This window comes from Malaclemys terrapin, chromosome 4, assembly GCF_027887155.1.
Source record: "Malaclemys terrapin pileata isolate rMalTer1 chromosome 4, rMalTer1.hap1, whole genome shotgun sequence".
Taxonomy (NCBI): domain Eukaryota; kingdom Metazoa; phylum Chordata; order Testudines; family Emydidae; genus Malaclemys; species Malaclemys terrapin.
In genome coordinates this window covers 133,794,435-133,813,658 of record NC_071508.1, presented here as the reverse complement: position 1 = coordinate 133,813,658, position 19,224 = coordinate 133,794,435, and the positions used below count along the sequence as shown (strand labels likewise).

General features: G+C 45.3%; 1 protein-coding gene across 8 annotated transcripts in view; it reads left to right on the top strand.

Annotated features, from left to right (window-relative positions):
- PPP1R13B (protein phosphatase 1 regulatory subunit 13B) overlaps positions 1 to 19,224 on the top strand; it is a 106,989-nt gene that overhangs the window by 18,214 nt on the left and 69,551 nt on the right. For all 8 annotated transcript variants that reach the window (XM_054027439.1, XM_054027440.1, XM_054027437.1 and 5 more), the window contains exon 2: positions 10,158 to 10,305. In XM_054027439.1, the coding sequence (XP_053883414.1) occupies positions 10,158 to 10,305 (148 nt within the window). The remainder of the gene's footprint in view (positions 1 to 10,157; positions 10,306 to 19,224) is intronic.

The window sequence follows — 19,224 nt, the reverse complement described above, 5'->3', positions numbered from 1 at the left end:
TGACTCTGTCCTATCCTGGTTCTCCTGCCTCTCCTAAACACTCGTTAAGCATGTCCCACATCCTCCCTTGCCCCCCTCCACCAGCCATCTATGGACAATTCAGAGCTCTTTTAGGGTGCAGAGGGAAAAGGGGACCAATATTTGGGTAATCTCATCCATATGATAGTTGAATCTGTGCTTCTCTGTGGATGACACACTGATTTATTGCCGTTCAAGACTAGACTCCTTCTATCCAAACTAAAATCTTAGCCTGTCTCTGACCTCTCATTGTGGATGGATAGCTGTTAGTTCAAACTCAACATGGTTAAGAAAGCGCTCCTAACTTTCACTCTGAGACATTCTATAACTTGGAGGACCATCATGTGACCCCTCCCCATATTCCTTACAAGGCATGCTTTATATGTATCAGGGAAAGGTTATGATCTGCTGAAAGTCATTTCTTTACCCATATATGTATATCACTAATGCATATGAAGTTATGAGAACTGTTTTATGGTTGTCACTAAAACATACTGTAAGTTGGGTAATCAGCCAGATATTAGCCCCCCAGAGACAACAGCAAGGAGAGTAACCAATGCACAGGCGGAGTGTCAAACAACTTATCAACAGCCATTGTCCAGCAAGGGAGCTACAATTCAATGACTCACCTGCATGAGGCCACACCAGGGGAATTGCTCAACCTTGCCTAGAGACTCAGTAATGCCCACCAGACATGCCTGGACTTGAGTGGGTCCAAGCACATGAGACTGAGGGTATAAAACAAGTCAAGCATGGGCCTGCTCTGTTCTTTCTCCTTCACCCACCTACACTGTAAGCAACAAGGACATTTTGAAGACTCTAACTGAAGGGACTGGCCCACATTTCAAGGGTGAAATCTATGTACTATGAACTGCAATATCCAGAGAGGTGAGAGAAGCGGCGAAGTCTAGTTGCCCATTCTAATAGGGTTCAGAGTTTAGGCTGCGTGCTTTATATTTTATTTCTGTTGGTAACTAACTCAAGCAAAAAGTCAATCACTTAAAATTTATCTTTTGTAGTCAAACTTGTTACTGTTCATATAAACTCACTAGTAAAGATAAAGTGTGTGGCAAATCTGCTCAGGTTTTGCAAAAGTTGGTGTATATCCACTTTCCACTGAAGTGGTGAACCACTTATTAAACCTACATTGCTCATCTTGAGCAGTGCAACATTGTGTACAGTAACTCCTCACTTAAAGGTGTTTCGAAGTTACGTCGCTGCTCCACTCGTTTAAAGTTGTGCAATGCTCCCTTGTAAAGTCAGTCAAACAAGTTCCTCTTCTCCACCTCCCTCCCAGTGCTTTTCTCCTCTTTCCTCTCTTCTCCTTCCTCCTCTCCCCCCCCCCCCCCCCCCCCGACCAAACAGCTGTTCGGCAGTGCTTAGGACTTTCTGGGAGGGAATGAGTGAGCGGGGAAGCTGCCCCATCCCCTCCCCCCCCCCCCCCCACCCCCTGGCAGGCAGGGCCACCCAGAACACAGGGGCTACAGGGCCCTTTAGGGGCTACAGCCTGCAGCTATAAAGCCCCTTTTGGAATGCAGCTGTGCGAGCACTGGCTGGGGGACAGACAGAGAGAAGCAGTACTTTGAAGGGGAAAGAGCCACTTCTCTCCGGCTGCTGGCTGCGTGGCTGCCCCTGTTCCTCCTGAGTCCTCCAGACCGTGCTCACAGGGCCACATTCTGAAAGGGGCTTTAGAGCTGCAGGGCAGGGCCCTAAAGCCCCTGCATTCTGGGTGGCCCTGCCTGCCAGGGGGTGGGGGAGCTCCCAGAATTGTGGCCCTGTGGGTGGTGCCACACTGCAGAGCCACTTGCACACCCCCTGCACCAAACCATGAGCTGCCCCAGCCCTGAGCCTCCTCCCACACCCCCACCCTGAGCACCCTCCCAGACCCTGCACCCCCCCAGCCTTGAGCCCCAGTGGCGGCACCTCGCCACAGTACTGTGCAGTGTGTATAGCGTCTTTTGTCTGCCCCAAAAATTCTTTGGAACCTAACCCCCCACACTTACATTAAATCTTATGGGAAAATTGGATTAGTTTAACGTAGTTTCACTTAAAGTTGCGTTTTTCAGGAACATAACTGTGTGTGTGTGTGTGTGTGTGTGTGTGTGTGTGTGTGTTTTCATGCAGTATAGCTGGGTGTGGGACGCCACATGCAATTGTGCTGAGTTATAACAGCTCCTGGAGGGGCTTGCTGCTGGTCACTAGTCTGTCTGTCTGTCCCTCCCCAGGCTGGAGAGAGTTAAGGGGGCACAATGGGTCCCACAGTCCCAAGCTGAACCCCAGGGATCCCATCACACCCCCCCCCTCCACTCCTTTCTCAATCACCAGTCTATTCTGTACTACAAAGTTAGGTCAATGTAAGCTGCCTTGCGTTGACCTAGTTGTCTGTTTCTACACTTAAATCTGTTTTCCACTGATGAAAGTGTCCCATTTACAGTGATGTAGTAACACCCCCTCCCTCAGCTGCATGGTTAATATGCTGAGATTGACACAGTGTAAGTGTAGCTGTTGCATTACTTATGTTGATCTTAACAATTCTCCAATAGCTATCCCGCAATTCCAGACACTGACTGCCAGAAGGCCTCTTTCTCTTCTCTTCTCCCCCGCCCGAACAAAAATCTTTTTTTTTTTTTTTTAATGACTTATCCTGATTGTCCAGCTAGGCAAGTGCACCTAGCAGCTTTCCTTTGTGTGCAACTGCCCCACTGACCATGCTGACTACATGCTTCAGATGTGCTCCAGCTTGGAGTAGACAGGAGATTTTTATCTCCTGGCCCTGTGGGAGAAGAGGCTGCCCAAGGACCGCTATGGACCTGCTGTAGAAATAATAATAATAATAATGGAGATATCCCATCTCCTAGAACTGGAAGGGACCTTGAAAGGTCATCAAGTCCAGCCCCCTGCCTTCACTAGCAGGACCAAGTACTGATTTTGCCCCAGATTCCCAAGTGGCCCCCTCAAGGATTGAACTCACAACCCTGGGTTGTGGACATCTATGAGCAGATTGCCATGGGGGGTGCAGGAGAAGGCTATGAGAGGGACCAGCAGCAGTGCTGCATGAAAGTGAAAGAAATTAATCCGACACATCAGAAGACTAGGGAGGCCAACAATTCATCCAGTGCGGAGCCACAGACCTGCTGCTTTTACAAAGAACTGGATGCCATGCTTGCTAGAGAGCCCACAGACCACCACGAATACCTCCAAGGAATTGGAGTCATGGCCCCATCACATGAATGGGAGATGTAACCAGGGGTTCAGCTAAGCTGCAAGCCAGCCTGTTTGAGGCTACACCTCAGTCCTGGCAGTCAAACATGGGCAAGTCGGCTGCAGGATGATGGCTCCTCGGGTAACTGTACATTTATTTCTCACTACAAGTGATAGGCACCCCCCCACCCCCAACTTAATGAAAAGTCAATAACTGTCCTGTTAACTTGCTTTTACTAAAGAGGTAGTGATACAACTAAGATAGTGTTGTGTGCTTTTCACTCCTCTGTAGAGATGGGGGGAGGGCACATGAGGCAGTTCATGTACACAGGAATGTCCCTTGAATCCTGCTGAGATCTCAATGAAACTTTCATGGAGGTACCATGCAATCCTCTCCTGAAGGTTTTTAGGGATGGCAACCTTATTTGTTCCTCCAGCATAGAACCCATACCCATATCAGTCAACAATAACTTGAGCAGACACCTTCATGTATACAGGCAAGTAGCATTCAGGTCCAGTTGCCTTTGGGATGCCAGCAGCAGCTGTCCTCTCTGCCTTTGTTACCCTCAGGAGTGAGATCAGCTAAAATCACCACTGCCTGTGGAAAATGGTGCCAGTATTCAGTGCTGTTGCCCTTTACTCACAGGTTCATGCAACTGAGCAATTCCCTCCTCATTCCTGGCAGGCCACATTCACCATGGCTGGTGCTGTGAGCACTTCTGTGCGCAAGCACTCTGAAGCAAAAATGCTGATAAGCATGTGTGGGGTGGGGTTTTTTTCCCCCCCTCCCTTTTTTAGAGGAGCAAGGGAAGGGAGTTCTGCATCTTTAAAGTTTGCTCCTGTATTTCATCTGCAGTTGCTGTGAAGGGGGAACCCCTCAAGGCCACATGTGTGGAATGACTAAGCCAGATAAGGAGGAGAAAGAAAAGGACTTGGAATGTCATGTTTAGTGAGTTCCTGCAAGCCAGTGCTGCATGAGACTGTGAGCAAAGGGCCTGAAGGGTGAACATTGCAGACAGCCTGGAGAAGGAAAGAATGAACAAGAGAGTCCCAGCAGGAAAAGGAGATTCATCAGGACATAATGGGGCTTCTCTGGCAGCACAAACAGATGCTGCGACTCTTGTGGACCTACAGGTTCAACAATCACCAGCTCACTTCCCTTTGTACTCCACAGAAAACTTCCATTATAGCATCCAAATGGCGTTGGGTGCCACATCCCTACCCCTACCACTCCGCCCTGACATAAGGACAACCACTGCTTCATGTACACTGACCTGTGAAAGCCATAGCTGCTATATGTATAGGTAAAATTGATGTGAACATGCTTTCTTTCCCCTTGTAAAGTTCTGTTCCATTAAGTTTTTAATCTATTTGTTCTTACATTGCACATTTTGTTTGCACTAGTTTTATTATTGAATATAATTCTATTTGGAAAATTCACCTTTAGTAGTTCACAACATATGCTGCAGAGTGCCTAGCAATTCAAAAAGCACCAACTTGTTACTGTATAGTGTGACACAACTCATAGGATCAGTTACTGTTTAATAATCATGAATATACAGTAAGTACAACAAAGTTTAACAGGTGCATTGAAAGTGGTGTTGTATTATAGATGTACACCAAGCACCACACAATTCATAACAGGGCCCCAAAACAGTAGTGCCAGGTAGAGCACAGGACACAAAAATCACATTACTGTGGCTCACTGTCAAAGTGCTCTTTCAAAGCCTCCCTGAGCTGTAGAGCTCCACATTGAACTCTTCTAATAGCCCTTCTGTCTGAGTGGTCAAACTCCACAGACCCTGCTCTACCCTGCACCTTGGCAGCAACTCTTCTTCCCTTTTCCCCTCCCCGCTCACTTCACGAACATTGTGCAGAACACAGTAGGCAGCTATAACCATTGCAATTTTCCCCCCTCCCTCCCCACTGAGATCCAGTCTTCAGTAAGTAATACTAGCACGCCTCAGTCTAACAAAAAAAGTGCATTCAACTGTCATTCTGTACTTTCTCAACCAGTAGTTAAACCTCTCCTTGGTGCTGTCGAAGGCTGCTGTATAGCTTCATGAAAAAAGGGTAGGCTGAGTCACCCAGGGTCACTCTTGGCATTTCAGCATCACAATGGTAATCTGCTTTTTTGGGAAAAAATCCTTGCTTGTAGCTTTCTGAAGAGTCCTCTCTTCTTAAAGAAGAGTGTCATGCATCTTCCCTGCCCATCCAACACTGAGTGTCAGTGAAGTGTCACCATCACTATAGAAAAGTAGCCCTTTCTGTGGGTGTACTGTGGCAAGGTAGTCTGATGTCAAAATAAGGATATGCATGCCGTCTATTGCTGCACCACAGTTCTGGAAGTCTGTTTCTGCAAATCCATCCACGGTGTCATGCACATTGCTGAGTCATAGTCCTGCATAGTGGGAGATGATTAATGACTGCACACTTGCATGACAATGGCCCCCACAGTGAATTTTTCAACTAAAAAAATTCTCACTGATTGGTAACCATTTGGCATTGCAGATTTTTTTTTTTTTTTACAGTACGTTCACCACTCACTTCTCCAGTATTATCACCGCTCATTTTGGTGTCCTTGCATTGGAAGGCTGGGGCAAGTTTGGCACACAAACCCAGGAATGTGGTCTTGCAGAACTTTTGGATGTGCAGCTGCTGCTTGTCTTCACTTTCCAAGTCCTGTATGATGTATCCCTACCCTAGCTATCCTTTCCTCATTTACTATTGAAATGTCAGTGTTCCGCCCCCCCCCCCCCATCAATTGGCCAATGATGCCTGTCTCCAATGCCCACTAGTTTAAATTTTCACACAAACCTCTTCATACCTTTCTCCCTTGCTGTCCCTCATGCTTCAGAGGATCTTCCCATAAACATCTGTTTAGCTACCTCATCTCCTTGCTCTATCCATAATTTTACCCTTTGGCCCCTGTCATTGGGATGGGTCGGCCTGTTCCATGTTATCTGTGGAATGTTCCAGTATAGTGTGTATTCTGATATCTGGTGTCCAGTACCTGTTAGGTATGTTTCTTTTTGCAGCATCAGCCCTTTTCTTGCCAGCTTCTATGAGCAGGGCCTGCCTCTGGCTCACAGCTTAACTTTGCTTTATGTTAGCAAAGTCTTGACCATTACTTTAGTTCAGGCCTTAGGCCTCATACAGGGCCTCCTCTTACTACAAGACTCAGCACTGGTTCCCTATCCTGGCTATATGGAACAGTGCAATGAGCATAGTGGTGAAAGCTGCAGAGCAACAAAGTTGAAGGCAGGGCAAGCAGATGAGGTGTGTGTGTGTGTGTGGGGGGGAATATATTGGTCACTTAAGCGCAGTAAAAAATGGCAAATTCAGTGGCAGGCTGAATTCCATGTCATAGTGTGTTTGGGGGGAGGGGAATGTCAAAGTACATACTGTAAAATTCATGGTGACCCAATTTGAGATTAATGGGGCAGATCATACTTCACAAGGCTGTTTGGTTTAGGCTGTCTGCAGATGCAGGCAGGTACCATTTTATTGATTTACACTACTTTCATGTCATGGTTACAAATTTCATAACCAGAAAGACTGGGAACTTGAGTTTTAATAAAAAAAAAAAAAAAAATTAAGATTCCAGTAAACTATTCAGGTACAAGGGGTGAATTCTGCAATAAATTCCACAGCCCTGGAATACTGTGATCATGTCTGAGTCTTGTCTACCCTAGGAAAAGTCAAATTTAATTCACTGACAGTACTAATGACAGTTGAAGCTAGTGTGTAGGTACAGGCTTTTTTTACAACTGTTATTTAATCAAAAGATGGCTACATCCTAGCTACACTAAATAGCTTCCAACATTATGACTGGTGGAGAATTACAGGTCTGAATTTGTCTAGTGTAGCCTCATCTTTAGATTAGTACTTTTCTAACACTGCAATATATTTACTTCAAAGACCTTAAGCTTCAGTATATTGGGGAGGAGGTGACTGAAGGGCAACAGTGGTATAGAGGACTGAGCAAGAAGCTAGGAAATTTGGCTTCTATTCTTGCCACTTGTTTGCAGTTTTGAATCACTTACTGTCTCAGTTTCTAGCTACAAAACCATGCAAATATCATCCCCTTTTTAGAAAGTTGTGCAAGGTCTGTGAATAAAGATTGAGTGTAAGTACAGAATTTCTATCCTGCTTATGCAAACTGAAATATAAGTCTATTAGGATGGATGGTACTCAGTTAATGAGAAAGTGTAGAATATTTTGATTTATCTTTGTTCAATGTGTAGCCCTAAGCCTCTTACTGCACAGCGCATACTATGTAAACCAGGGGTTCTCAAACTGGGGGTCAGGACCCTTGGGGTCACTAGGTTATTACATGGGGGGGAGGGGTTGCAAGCTGTCAGCCTCCCCCCAAACCCTGCTTTGCCTCCAGCATTTATAACGGTGTTAAACACTTTTTTATATATATTTATGAGGTGGGTCACACTGAGGCTTTCTATGTGAAAGAGGTCAGCAGTACAAAAGTTTGGGAACCATTAATGTAAACCCTGCTCAGAAAACAATTAATTTCCTCAAACTTTTGTGGCTCTCATGACCATAGTGTTTCACAAACATTGATTATTCATAAAACTCCTGTGAGGTGAGGGGTTGGCATTATCCCCTTTTACAGACTAAGGGTGCCTAATTTGAGTTACCTAGGACCTAATTTCTTCAGAATATTTAGCACTCTGTATATTCCAGCCCAGCTGCCATTGATTTCAGGTGCAGCTCTAAGTGCTCAGCACTCATGCAAATTTGACCTTGGGGCAGAGGTCTCAAAGTCCCAGCCCACAAGCCATTTGCAGCCTGAGAACCTCCCCAATGTGGTTTCCAGGGCTCCAGCAATTTTGGGGCTGGGTCTCTGCCTTAGCCCCACCTGCCACCCCTGGGCACTCCCTTTCCCTCCCTTACCCCCCCCCCCGCCCATCCCACGGCTGACTTTAAAATGGCCCAGGGCCCCGCCCACCACCAGCAGTGCAGCAGAGCTGAGCAGCTTTCTGCAAGCTTGCTCCATGTGGGCTGCCGGCCCTTCCCTGAGGCCCCAGGGCAGGGCTGTGCCTCTGTGCGCTGCCCCTGTGGCCAATGGGAAGCTGCAGGGGCAGTGCCTGGGGGCAGCAGCACATCAAGGCCCCCCAACCTGCCTTGGAGCCCCAGATAAGCGCCACATGCCCCTGACCCCCTCCGAGAGCCTTTAACCCCACTCCCTCCTCCTGCACCCCCACCTCTTGCCCCAGCTCAGAGCCTGCACCCAGGTGTCTGACAAAGTGGGTATTCACCCACAAAAGCTTATGCTCCAATACATCTGTTAGTCTGGATCTATACAAAGCAACCTTTATAGACTAACACGGCTACCCCTCTGATACTCATGGGAAAAGCGCATCTCTTCCCGACTAACCACCTGAGCTTTTTATATACTCCATGCAGGTTCTGGTGCTGCTGAGAAGGCAGCATCTGCTTTTCCCCAGGGAGATTACTGATACTACCTTCTAGCCACCCTGGAACCTGCATGGAGCATATAAAAAGCTAGGGTTACCATACCATACCCTACCATAAGCTAGGGTTTTCCCGGACATGTCCGGCTTTTTGGGATTTCCTCCCGGACAGGGATTTGAGGACCAAAAAGCCAGACATGTCCGGGGAAAATAGGGAGGGAGGGGTCATGGGGCTTGGGTGCGGGCTGGGGCCAGCGGTGCCGGATCAGAGTCGCTCAGCCAGAGCCGGGGCCTGAGCCGAGCCGAGCTGGGCTGGAGCTGCTCGGCCGGAACCAGGGCCGGTGCCCCAGGGCCCGGGCCGGGCGGGAGACACCAGGGCCAGAGCCTCTTGGCCAGGGCTGGCCGCCCGGCCTGCCACTGGAGGGAGCTGCTGGGCCGGACTGGGCCACGCCTCCTCGTGTCCAGCCCCAGCTTACCTGTTGCTTCCCTGCTTCAGGGGGATGGAGCATTCAGGAGAGGGGGGTGGAGTTGGGGCGGGGACTTTGGGGAAGGGGCGGGGCCAGGGCCCCATGGAGTGTCCCTCTTTTTTTTTTTATTTATATATAATATAAAAATAAATTAAAATATGGTAACCCTATAAAAAACTCAAGTGGTTTGTCGGGAAGAGACACAGATGGCTGCTGTCTCAGGAGGGGAGGCATAGTCTGCCCTGGCCTATTATACCTGTTGCCTATGCTGTCACTTCTAGGGCCTGGCCACACCTTGGCCTGGAGGCAGCAGCCATTACAAGGAAAAGTCCAGCTTCACCCCTGAAGTCCCTGGTTGGAGTGCACGTACTCATTTGCTCTGTGAGGATGGCTCACAAATAGGGGCTGCAAGGGAATGCATGGAACATGCTCAGTCTTTGTGGGAATGGAATGTACACAGTCTGGTTAGTTTTAGCAGTTGAGAGGTTCGAGTGAGCTTGGTAAGGAGGGAATCTTAGGAGCAGTTAGTTTTTAGAAATTAGCAAGTTTTGCTGGGCATGTGCAAACTGGGTGCTTTTGTTCCAGGTTTTTCCAGATTTATAAGTTGGTCAAATTTAGGTGGATTTTCACAGGAATGGCAAAAGCAAATCTGACTGAAAGGCACCCCAAATTTCAAGTTCCTGCTCCAAAGACTGGGGGTGCTAGAATATTTCAAAGAAAAGGTCCTGAGAATCTTTTAATACAGGGGAAAAAATAACAAAGGGGGAAAATATTGTTTTGTCCTAACTTCATTTTCAGCAACAGCTGAACCATTTTAGCTGGAACTTTATTTAATAAAATAATAATAAAAAAAACTCAGCTTGAGACAGACACCCAGGAAAGAACATTTCAGTCCAAACAGTTAAAGGAATTGAAAATGGGGTCTTTAAATAGGAAGTGTCAGGCAACCTTAATATTAATTTAAAGGAAGATTGTATAAAACTGGGCTTTATTCCTGTTTAGCATTGTTTTTAATTATTGTATCATTCTTCTCTTTCAGATGATATTAACGGTGTTCTTGAGCAACAATGAACAGATTTTGACAGAAGTTCCAATTACACCAGAAACAACCTGTCGAGATGTTGTGGAGTTCTGCAAAGAACCCGGCGAAGGAAGTTGCCATCTGGCTGAAGTGTGGCGTGGAAATGGTAAGCAAAGTGTTCTTTGGTAACAGATTTGTAATTTAAAAATATATTTCATATATAGGTTTTATTACTTATTTTTAGTTGTATTTTGCTTTTGCTAGAGCATTTTTGCAGAATATTAAGATTTCAAATTGGCACAGCTGTAAAGATAAATATAACCCTTTCTGATTTTTTTTTTTTTTTTCCCTTGTCCCTTCCTAGCTTGGAATATTTTTATAAAATGTACATGGAATGCAGTAGATAATAAATGTCTCTAAGGTTATGAGACATTTCAGTTTTTTAGTCTAAATAAACAGTTATACTGAACATTTTACTTAAGCAGAAATTTAGTTTTGTAAATTTATTCATTTTGGGCTTTGTTTACAAGCTAAAATGTCTTCTCTTTTCTCCCCCCTCCCCGCCCCCCCGGCCCCTCCTCTCCCATTATCAGACCTGCAAACCCAACTAGAATCTAATGCTACAGGTGCTCTACAGGCTAGGGGTGTGATTACCTTGCTCATGTATACATACTAATGCCAGCTCTCATTGAGCTAGCCCATGTATAAATAGTAGTGTACCCACAATAGCATGGGCGCAGGCATGGTTGAGGCGTACTGAGTACAAACTTGCCTGAGACCAATGGAGATGTATATATTCAACACAGCTCAGCTGCACTTTATCTTCCTCTTTTCATGGAAGCTTCATTTCTGGTGATAGCCCGTGCTTCTGGTTCTGGGTTGTGATGTCTTGTATCTAATTTTCCATAAAGAAGTGGTTTTCCATATGTGTCCCAGTCTCCTTGTTTAACCTAAACCATGAAATCTCCCTAACTTCTCTTGCCTTGCTTTGTGATTGGGGAAGATTGGGTGGCATTCTTCAGACATCTGTAGAGCCCTTCCAGAGTAAGCTGTTCACATAATACTGAAGTCCTATTCTCTTTTCATTAACTTCAAGATTCTATAAAGGTGAGAGGTCTCAATGTGTCGTCTCCTACCAGATGAGAACCCATATCCTAATATTTTTGTGCCTTAATAGGGACATTTGTGTGTGCTCCTTTCTTCCATGGGCACAGCTCCCATGTTGAGTTAAACTCACAGGTTGGGTGTGCACAATACTGGGCTTTTAGAAATCCAGCCAAGTATAAATGTATAGTGTAGTATTTCTCCTGTGAGGGGAGTAAAAATGCAAAACTTAAAGTATCTCTCTAGTTCTTTGGCACTGAGATCTACTGTGTCTGTCCCCCGCCCCCAACCCCACAGCACTGTATGGTATTTGTCTTAATTACCTCATGGCTCTGTGTAGAGTCTACATTCTATTTTTTGAATTGTGTCCAAGGGCTGGAGTATAAATTTAGTTCAGCTAGTCTCAATCATACTGGCCTCAGTCCTCAGCAGGACTCCTAGTGATGTCAATGGAAGGTTTGCAAAGGATTGGGGGTAGAATATGGCCTTCAACTTTACTTACTATTGCTAAGTGCATTATTATCAAATTAATTGTCACTAAGTAGGAAGAGAATACATTTAGGTCCATCCCTCCTTGTTTTTCTCTTTTTTTCTTTCTTTGGGCTTGGCTACACTTGTGAGTTAGTGGGCAATAAAGGAGCCCCGTGCCTACTAGCTCACTCTCCATCTACACTGGCAAGACATGTAGAGCACTCTGACTCCGCGGCTAGAGTGCTCTTGGTACTCCACCTTGGCGAGAGGAATAACATTTGTTGCGCCCCTGCTGGAGTGCTGCGGCACCAGTGTGAACAAGGTGTTGCATTACTGCTCTCTGATCGGCCTCTGGAAATGTCCCATAATCCCCTTAAGTCAAGTGGCCACTCTTGGCATTTCTTTGAATCGCTGCAGAAGTGCCCTTTGAAAGCTTGTTTGACAGCCAGCTGCTTATCTGCTCCGAGACAAAATCAACCATTACTGTGGAATGCTGGGGGGGGAGGGGGGGTCTGCTGCTGTCAGCACTTACAAGACCGCATGCTGACCTGCTCTCAGACCCCCCAAAACCCACTCTCTCCCACCACATACACACAACACACTCCACTCCATCCCACCTCTCCCATTTGAAAAGCACGTTGCAGTCACTTGCATGCTGGGATAGCTGCCCATAATGCACCACTCCCAGTGCTGCTGCAAGTGCCACAATGTGGCCATGCCAGTGCGCTTGAAGCTGTCAGTGTGGACAGACTGCGGCGCTTTCCCTACTGCACTCTCCGAAGGCTGGTTTAACTCAAAGCGCTTTATCTGCAAGTGTAGCCATGCCCTTAGTGTATTCTCATTTCTTCTTTCTGAATGTCTCTCCTCCCTTTTTAAAGATCAGCAATAGAATAGTTACTTAAAATGTCAGCATTATCATTTAACCTTTCAATTAGGTTAATGAAAGATGGGGGAGTTTACACCTGAGTCATTGTTTCAGACTCTCTCTGCAGCCTTGAGAATATACACTTCCATTGTTAAGAAGTAAGCTTCTAACCCTCATGGATACACAGAAAACTTTCTAAATGCAAACAAAGTGTAAGTGAGGGTATTGTCTTCCTAAGAATCTGAATGTCATGTGGACTGCATACATACATAAAGTGGACCTGCAAGTAAGGAGTCTGACACCAATGGAATAGGTCTAATATCTTGAACAGTTTTCAGCTAAAATAGAATACAGAATCTCTTAGCCCTTCACTCTGTTCCTGTCTCTACCTCTGAAGTATCAGTCTTGAGGATGAATTTCTTGGAGAGTTCAGAGAATGTAGTATCAACTAGTTACAAAAGATTACTTGGCAAGTGATTTATTCAGACACCCACTGGATATTTTTATATTTCTAATGTTTTGGTGAGACTGGCAGGGTACAGCCTGTGTGACCAATATAGGCACAAGCTTTCTATAATAACTAACCAGATCCAGTAAAGACTACAACTTCATGGTTGTAGTTCATGACCTTTTCAATGTGCTGAACACTTTAGACAAGGAAACTATATCTGCTTCAGGATTATCTACAATATTTTCCTCCTACAAAGAGATTAGTAAAAACTTGAATGATCTCTCAAAGCAGACATGTAGCTTCTGCTGTATGGGCTATCAAACTGTTTGATATGCTCATTGTGATGCTGGCAGACCAGGCACCAGCTCATACCAAGGTCCCCATGTCTCAGATTAATCCTAACAGATACATAGCTGGAATTTGTCTGGCTCACTTGTGGATTGATATTGATAAAATAGATATTAGAATTAAAAGAAAGTGTTCAGTGTTTGGACTTTGTTGAATGCTTGTGAGTTACTCCATGTTTTAATCTTGCATGTAATATCTGTGTTCAATATTGTACTCCTGGGGGAGTTCTGTGCCACTGCGCACATGCAGAATTCATGTCCTGTGCAGATTTCTTTGCTTCCCTGCAGATAAATGACTTTCTTACAGGGAAGCAAAGGGAAGCTGCAAGAGCAGTCATGCACCTTTCCCCAGCAGCAGGGGCATGTCGTTTCAGGCACCCAGAGAGGTAAAGCACTGGGGTGGCAAGGCCATCTGCCTCACATCCATGCATCCGGACCCCCCACGAGCCTCACCCTGTCAAGCCTCATCCCCGTCAAGCCTCATCCCCTGCATCTGGAGCTATCCACACCTGGCCTGCTACCTATGCTGGGCTGAGCTGCTAGTCCTAGCTGGGCTGAAGGTGGGGGAGAAGTACACTTCCCCTGCATAGATTGGTTGGGTCCGGGTCAGACCCACCCCCAGAAACCTCCCCTGGCTCCACACCCCCACCTTGCTTCCTGCCCCCTTTGCTCCTCCTCCATGGGTGGAGGGGTCACTGTACGGGGAGATACTCCCCTGTCTGCCCTGCACTCAGACCACCCCCTGCTGATCCCTGTGCACTCAAACCCCCATCCTGATGAGCCCCACCCCTATGCACCTGGACCACCCCACAAACCCTCTGCACCTGTACCCCCACCCTGCTGAGCCTCAATCAGCTGTACCTGGACCCCATCCCACCAAGGCCCACTCCCCTGCTGAGCCACCCAGACCACCCCCGAGCTCTATTGCTCATGTACCTGGAACCCCCTAACAAGCCCGTGTGCAACCAGATTGCCCCACCACGTAGAACCCTCTTACCTGGATTTCTCCCCCACTAAGCCCCTCCACACTTGGATTCTGCCAGACTGAGCCAACCTGCCTGCCCACTCACACCTATTGAGCCTGGTGAGTTGCTTCACTTGCTACTCCTGAGGGAATTCTGCACCAAAAATTAAGAACTCACCTGGACACAGACTGTGGGGCAGGCCTAGCCTTTGCTCTTTATCAAATTTGGGTGCAGCCTCACTGTCGAGTCTGTGTGCCAGGATGGGGCTGCAGAGTGATCTCCCATCTCTGTGCAGCTAGTTACCTGTGCTCCCTGCTGCCATGCTGGAGCCTCCTCATTTATTTATTGACAAATAAAATTTGCAGAATTTTAAAATATTGTGTGCTGAATCTTTATTTTTTGGTGCAGAATTCCCTCAGTAATATTAGTGTATTATCTGTTTGAGAGGTTGTTTGGTGATTCACAGAAGCTCACAATACAGGAGAGACATCAATTAGCATGAAGAGCTGCTCTTCTACAGAACTTGTTATGCCCTGCCTGAAAGAGGAGACCCATTGATACCAGAGAGCTCTGGCTCTTACAACTGGAAACTCCCTATATCTCGACTGAGAAACCATCATCAGGACTAACGGCTCATATTGTTGTTTGCTCTCCTCACCCTGAAGACATGTCATGCAAGTCAACCCCTCCCATCAGCTGAGTTTGTGGCTCAGAGCACATGGCAGGAGGGGGATAAACCCAAAACCAAAGGAATCAAGGATCTCTGGCTGCTTGGACTTGTCGGGGGAAGTGGGCAAAGTGTTTCTAGGCATAAGCAAGAGATAATCAGCTGCTGACCCTGGGTTAGCCTTTAAGGACAAATAGAGGTTGCTGAATATAGAAGCCTGTATCACCTTTTGGGAGACTGGGCAGCAAAATGGCAGATAAATGCAAAGTAATTCATGTTGGAAAACATAATCCCAACTATACATATAAAATGACTGGGTATAAACTAGCTGTTACCACTCAGATCTTGAAGTCATTGTGGATAGTTCTCTGAAAACATGCATTCAATATGCAGCAGCAGGCAAAGTGAACGAAATGTTGGGAATCATTAAAGGTTTAAATTAAAATTGAAAAATCTTATTGCCTCTCTATAAATCCATGGTACGCCTACATCTCGAATACTGTGTACAGATCTGGTTGCTCCATCTCAAAAAAGATGATGTATTGGATTTGTGAAAGGTACAGAGAAGGGCAACAAAAATTATTAGGGGTATGGAACAGCTTCCATATGAGGAGAGATTAATAAGACTAGGACTTTTCAGCTTGGAAAAGAGATGACTAAGGGGGGATATGATAGAGGTCTATAAAATCATGACTGATGTGGAGAAAGTAAATAAGGAAGTATTATTTACTCCTTTTCATAACACAAGAATTAGGGTTCCCAAATGAAATGAATAGGCAGCAGGTTTAAAACAAACAAAAGGAAGTGTTTCTTCACACAGTGCACAGTCAACCTGTGGAACTCTGGCAGACAATGTGGTGAAGGTGGAGATTATAACAGGGATCAAAAAAGAATAAATTTATGGAGGATAGACCCATCCTAGGTAATAGCCATTTATGGACAGGGATGGTGTCTCTAGCCTTTGTTTGCCAGAAGCTGGGAATGGGTAACAGGAGATGGATCACTTGATGATTACCTGCTCTGCTCATTTCCTCTGAGGCACCTGGCATTGGCCGCTGTTGGAAGACTGGATACTGTGCTAGATGGACCTTTGGTCTGACCCAGTATGGCTATTCTTATGTTCTTAAACCCAAGACTGTAATTCATTCATGTCTGTTTACTTGCTTTAACCTTGTAAATAACAATCTAATTGCCTTTTCCTATTTAATCTTCATATAGTTTGCTATAGGATTGGCTACAAGAGTTGTCTTTGGTGTGAGATGTAAAGTGCAGATAACGTGGGACAAGTTATTCCTGATCCCAAAGTCACCTGAATATTGGAGTGATTCTTGGTGTAAGGGCCATCTGCCAGAAGGAGACATTCAGCTCGGGGGGCAAGACAAGCCAGAGTACCCAACAGGACTGTTTGACTCTGTGTTGAGGCTGTTAAATTTCACCAACCAACTGCCTCAAGTGCAGACTCGGGCACTTTAAGTTTAGAACTCTGAATCAATTTTGGGTTTGTGCCTCTGTTTTTAAGTCTCCCTAGAGGTTAGTGTACATACTCTTGTTGCCATTGTCAGGGTCATGGGTATAATGGTCCCAGCTTCACTATTGCTTGCATTAAATCATCTGGCATGAAATCCCTTTCATAAGCTTTGTTTCACTTATCAGAGATCTTAGATTATAACTCTTTGGGTATCTTTCTGCATCGTTCTGTTTTCCAGTAAAACGAAACATAAAAATAAGCTAGCGGTTAAGTAGAAATGAAGGAAAAGGCAATTGAGACTCGTAACAGGACAGAAGGCAGAACATTTTTCACATGTTTAAGGGAGAAGGGGAACCCTTATTTACCCAGTGCATGGAATTCTCCTACTTCTAGAGGCCTAGAACAACCCTATTGTATTAACAAGTAGAAAATTAGGAATGTGCCCTCCACACTATCTCCCTTGAGTCACCCTAATAGGATTTTCACCCTAAGCTTTTTGTCTACTTTCTTACAATGATAGGATGCTCACGAACCTTGTGCCTTGGAGTTTCCTATTGTAAGTGTAGAGAATTAGATTTATGAAATTAACTCCAGCCTCTCTAATCCAGGTTTAATTCTTCTTTTTTTTTTTTTTTTTAAATATATAGAATTACTGAAGGAAAAAGTTGGGGCTCTTTTGTGTATGCATTCTGTGACAGAATCCTCAGGATCCAACCTCGAGCTGTGGGGATCTCTGTGCCTCCTCAACAATCCAGCCTGGGTCATCTCTCACAAAGCTATGCCAGTGCCAAGCAGCAAACTCCTCCTGGTGCTGTGATCACTCAGCCATCAGTATGTGGCACCCCACACCCAGCTAAATTGCATGAATGCTCCTTGAGTCTCTCATGAATTATAAAGAGAGGTCCCAGCCAAACCCCTCCGCCCCCAGTTTTGCACTCCAGAAATAGTCTTACACTGCTCAAGATTCCCTTGGATAGTGCAAGCTCATTAGTCACTTCCACAACAGAAAGTGGATGTGCCCCAGCCTTCATAATCTGTGCTGAGATTCCCTAAGCACTTCAACCAAAAACGTACTGTTTTAGGTAAAACATAAAACAGATTTATGGAGTACAAAGATTTTTAAGTGATTATAAGTAGCAGGCATAAAGCTCAGAGTTGGTTACTTAACAAATAAAAATAAATTTGCAGTCTAAATTCTCTAGCCTAAGCAAGATTTGAGTCTAGCAGTCTCTCACTCTGACAGATGTTATTGGTAGCTCACAGCCTGGGCCCAATCTCCTCAGTTCAAAGTCTGTCTTCCAGATGATCTTCCGGGTATTGAGATGGGGGAGGAGAGAAGTCAAGTGACTGTCACTCTTTTATACTTTCTTCCATCTGCTACGAAGAGCCTGACACTGATATGGGGGGGGTCACGCGGTCCCCACTGCATATGTGCCCTCTCCAAGGAGCCTTTGGGAGAGTGGATTCTTGTCTGGCATGGATACCTGTCTGGCCAGTGATAGTTGCTCCTTTGTCCCTACTGAAATGCCAGCTGTGGGTATCTCCCAACATCACAACATATTTCAGTAACCTACACCGTAATACTTCATACTGTCACATACAATGATAGTACATACAATTCAACAGGCTATTAAGGTTCAGCAGGTCAAGACTTTTAAAATGGTACCTCACAAAACATGCATTGTACAAAACATGACAGTGGTGAATATGGGGGATCAAGAGTGTTATTTTGAGGTACAGAGTGTCACAGCATTATGATACAAATACAATCTTTTGAGACTTTAGCTGTGAAGGGCTAACAAATCTTTATTGAGCATATGCAAACTGAGAATTTTTTTCAAAGGTTCGTAATTTGGGCTGATTTTCATAGGAAGGCACATCCCTCACCCGCAAGCCACACTGCTGCCAAATATAAAGTTCCTTCCCCAAACCATAGGCATGCAAAAGTGTGTCTGTCTGAATTTTGTAACATGGGAAAGCAATATACTTTTTGATTAGTGTCCTTAGTGGTGCTCCATGTCAGGATGTGTACATGCCTGTGCACTCTTGTTTGGAGATTTTCATCAGCAGTGTTTCTGGATCCATGCCTGTGCCTTAAATTCCCTTGTGCTCCAATATGAGGGACTCACCACCACTCATGTTCCTTCACAACAGGCTGCAGCCTAAGACAGACTGCTCTTTCTACTCACTATACCTTCTAAGCAGTAAAGGAGAGACCCTGGTTCCTCCTTCATCGTTGTCCTGTTATAAGATGGACCAAGGATAAATGTACAAAGAATGGGGTGGGGGGGAGGTAGGTGGAATTGAGAAAGCAATTTGAGAAACAAGCACAAAGAGCTTCTGTCTGGCTTTTCTATAGAAGATGGGATCTGAAGAGGAAGTTTCTGCCCAGGAGATGACTGAGAAGTGCTTTTTCTGTTCAGAGCATTTTAACCTGAGGGTAAAAAAGGTAGTTTCCACCTTAGAAATGTTAGAGAGAGAGAGATCTACTGGGGCTCAAAAAGAAATGTTTTCTGAGAATGAACCTTTGATCCCATTAATTGATTGAGGCAAATTTGGAAATCTGGTAGACTTTATTTATTTTTTAAATATTCTTATAAAGGAGCATTTTTAAAATAACCAATTAGTTATGTAAGTAGTTAAAATATATCTATAAAATGGCACATAGACCTTTGAAAGCTAAGAAACTGAAAGTTAAGCTTTCACAGTTCTTAATGATAGGTTATAGACTCATCTACCAACAATCC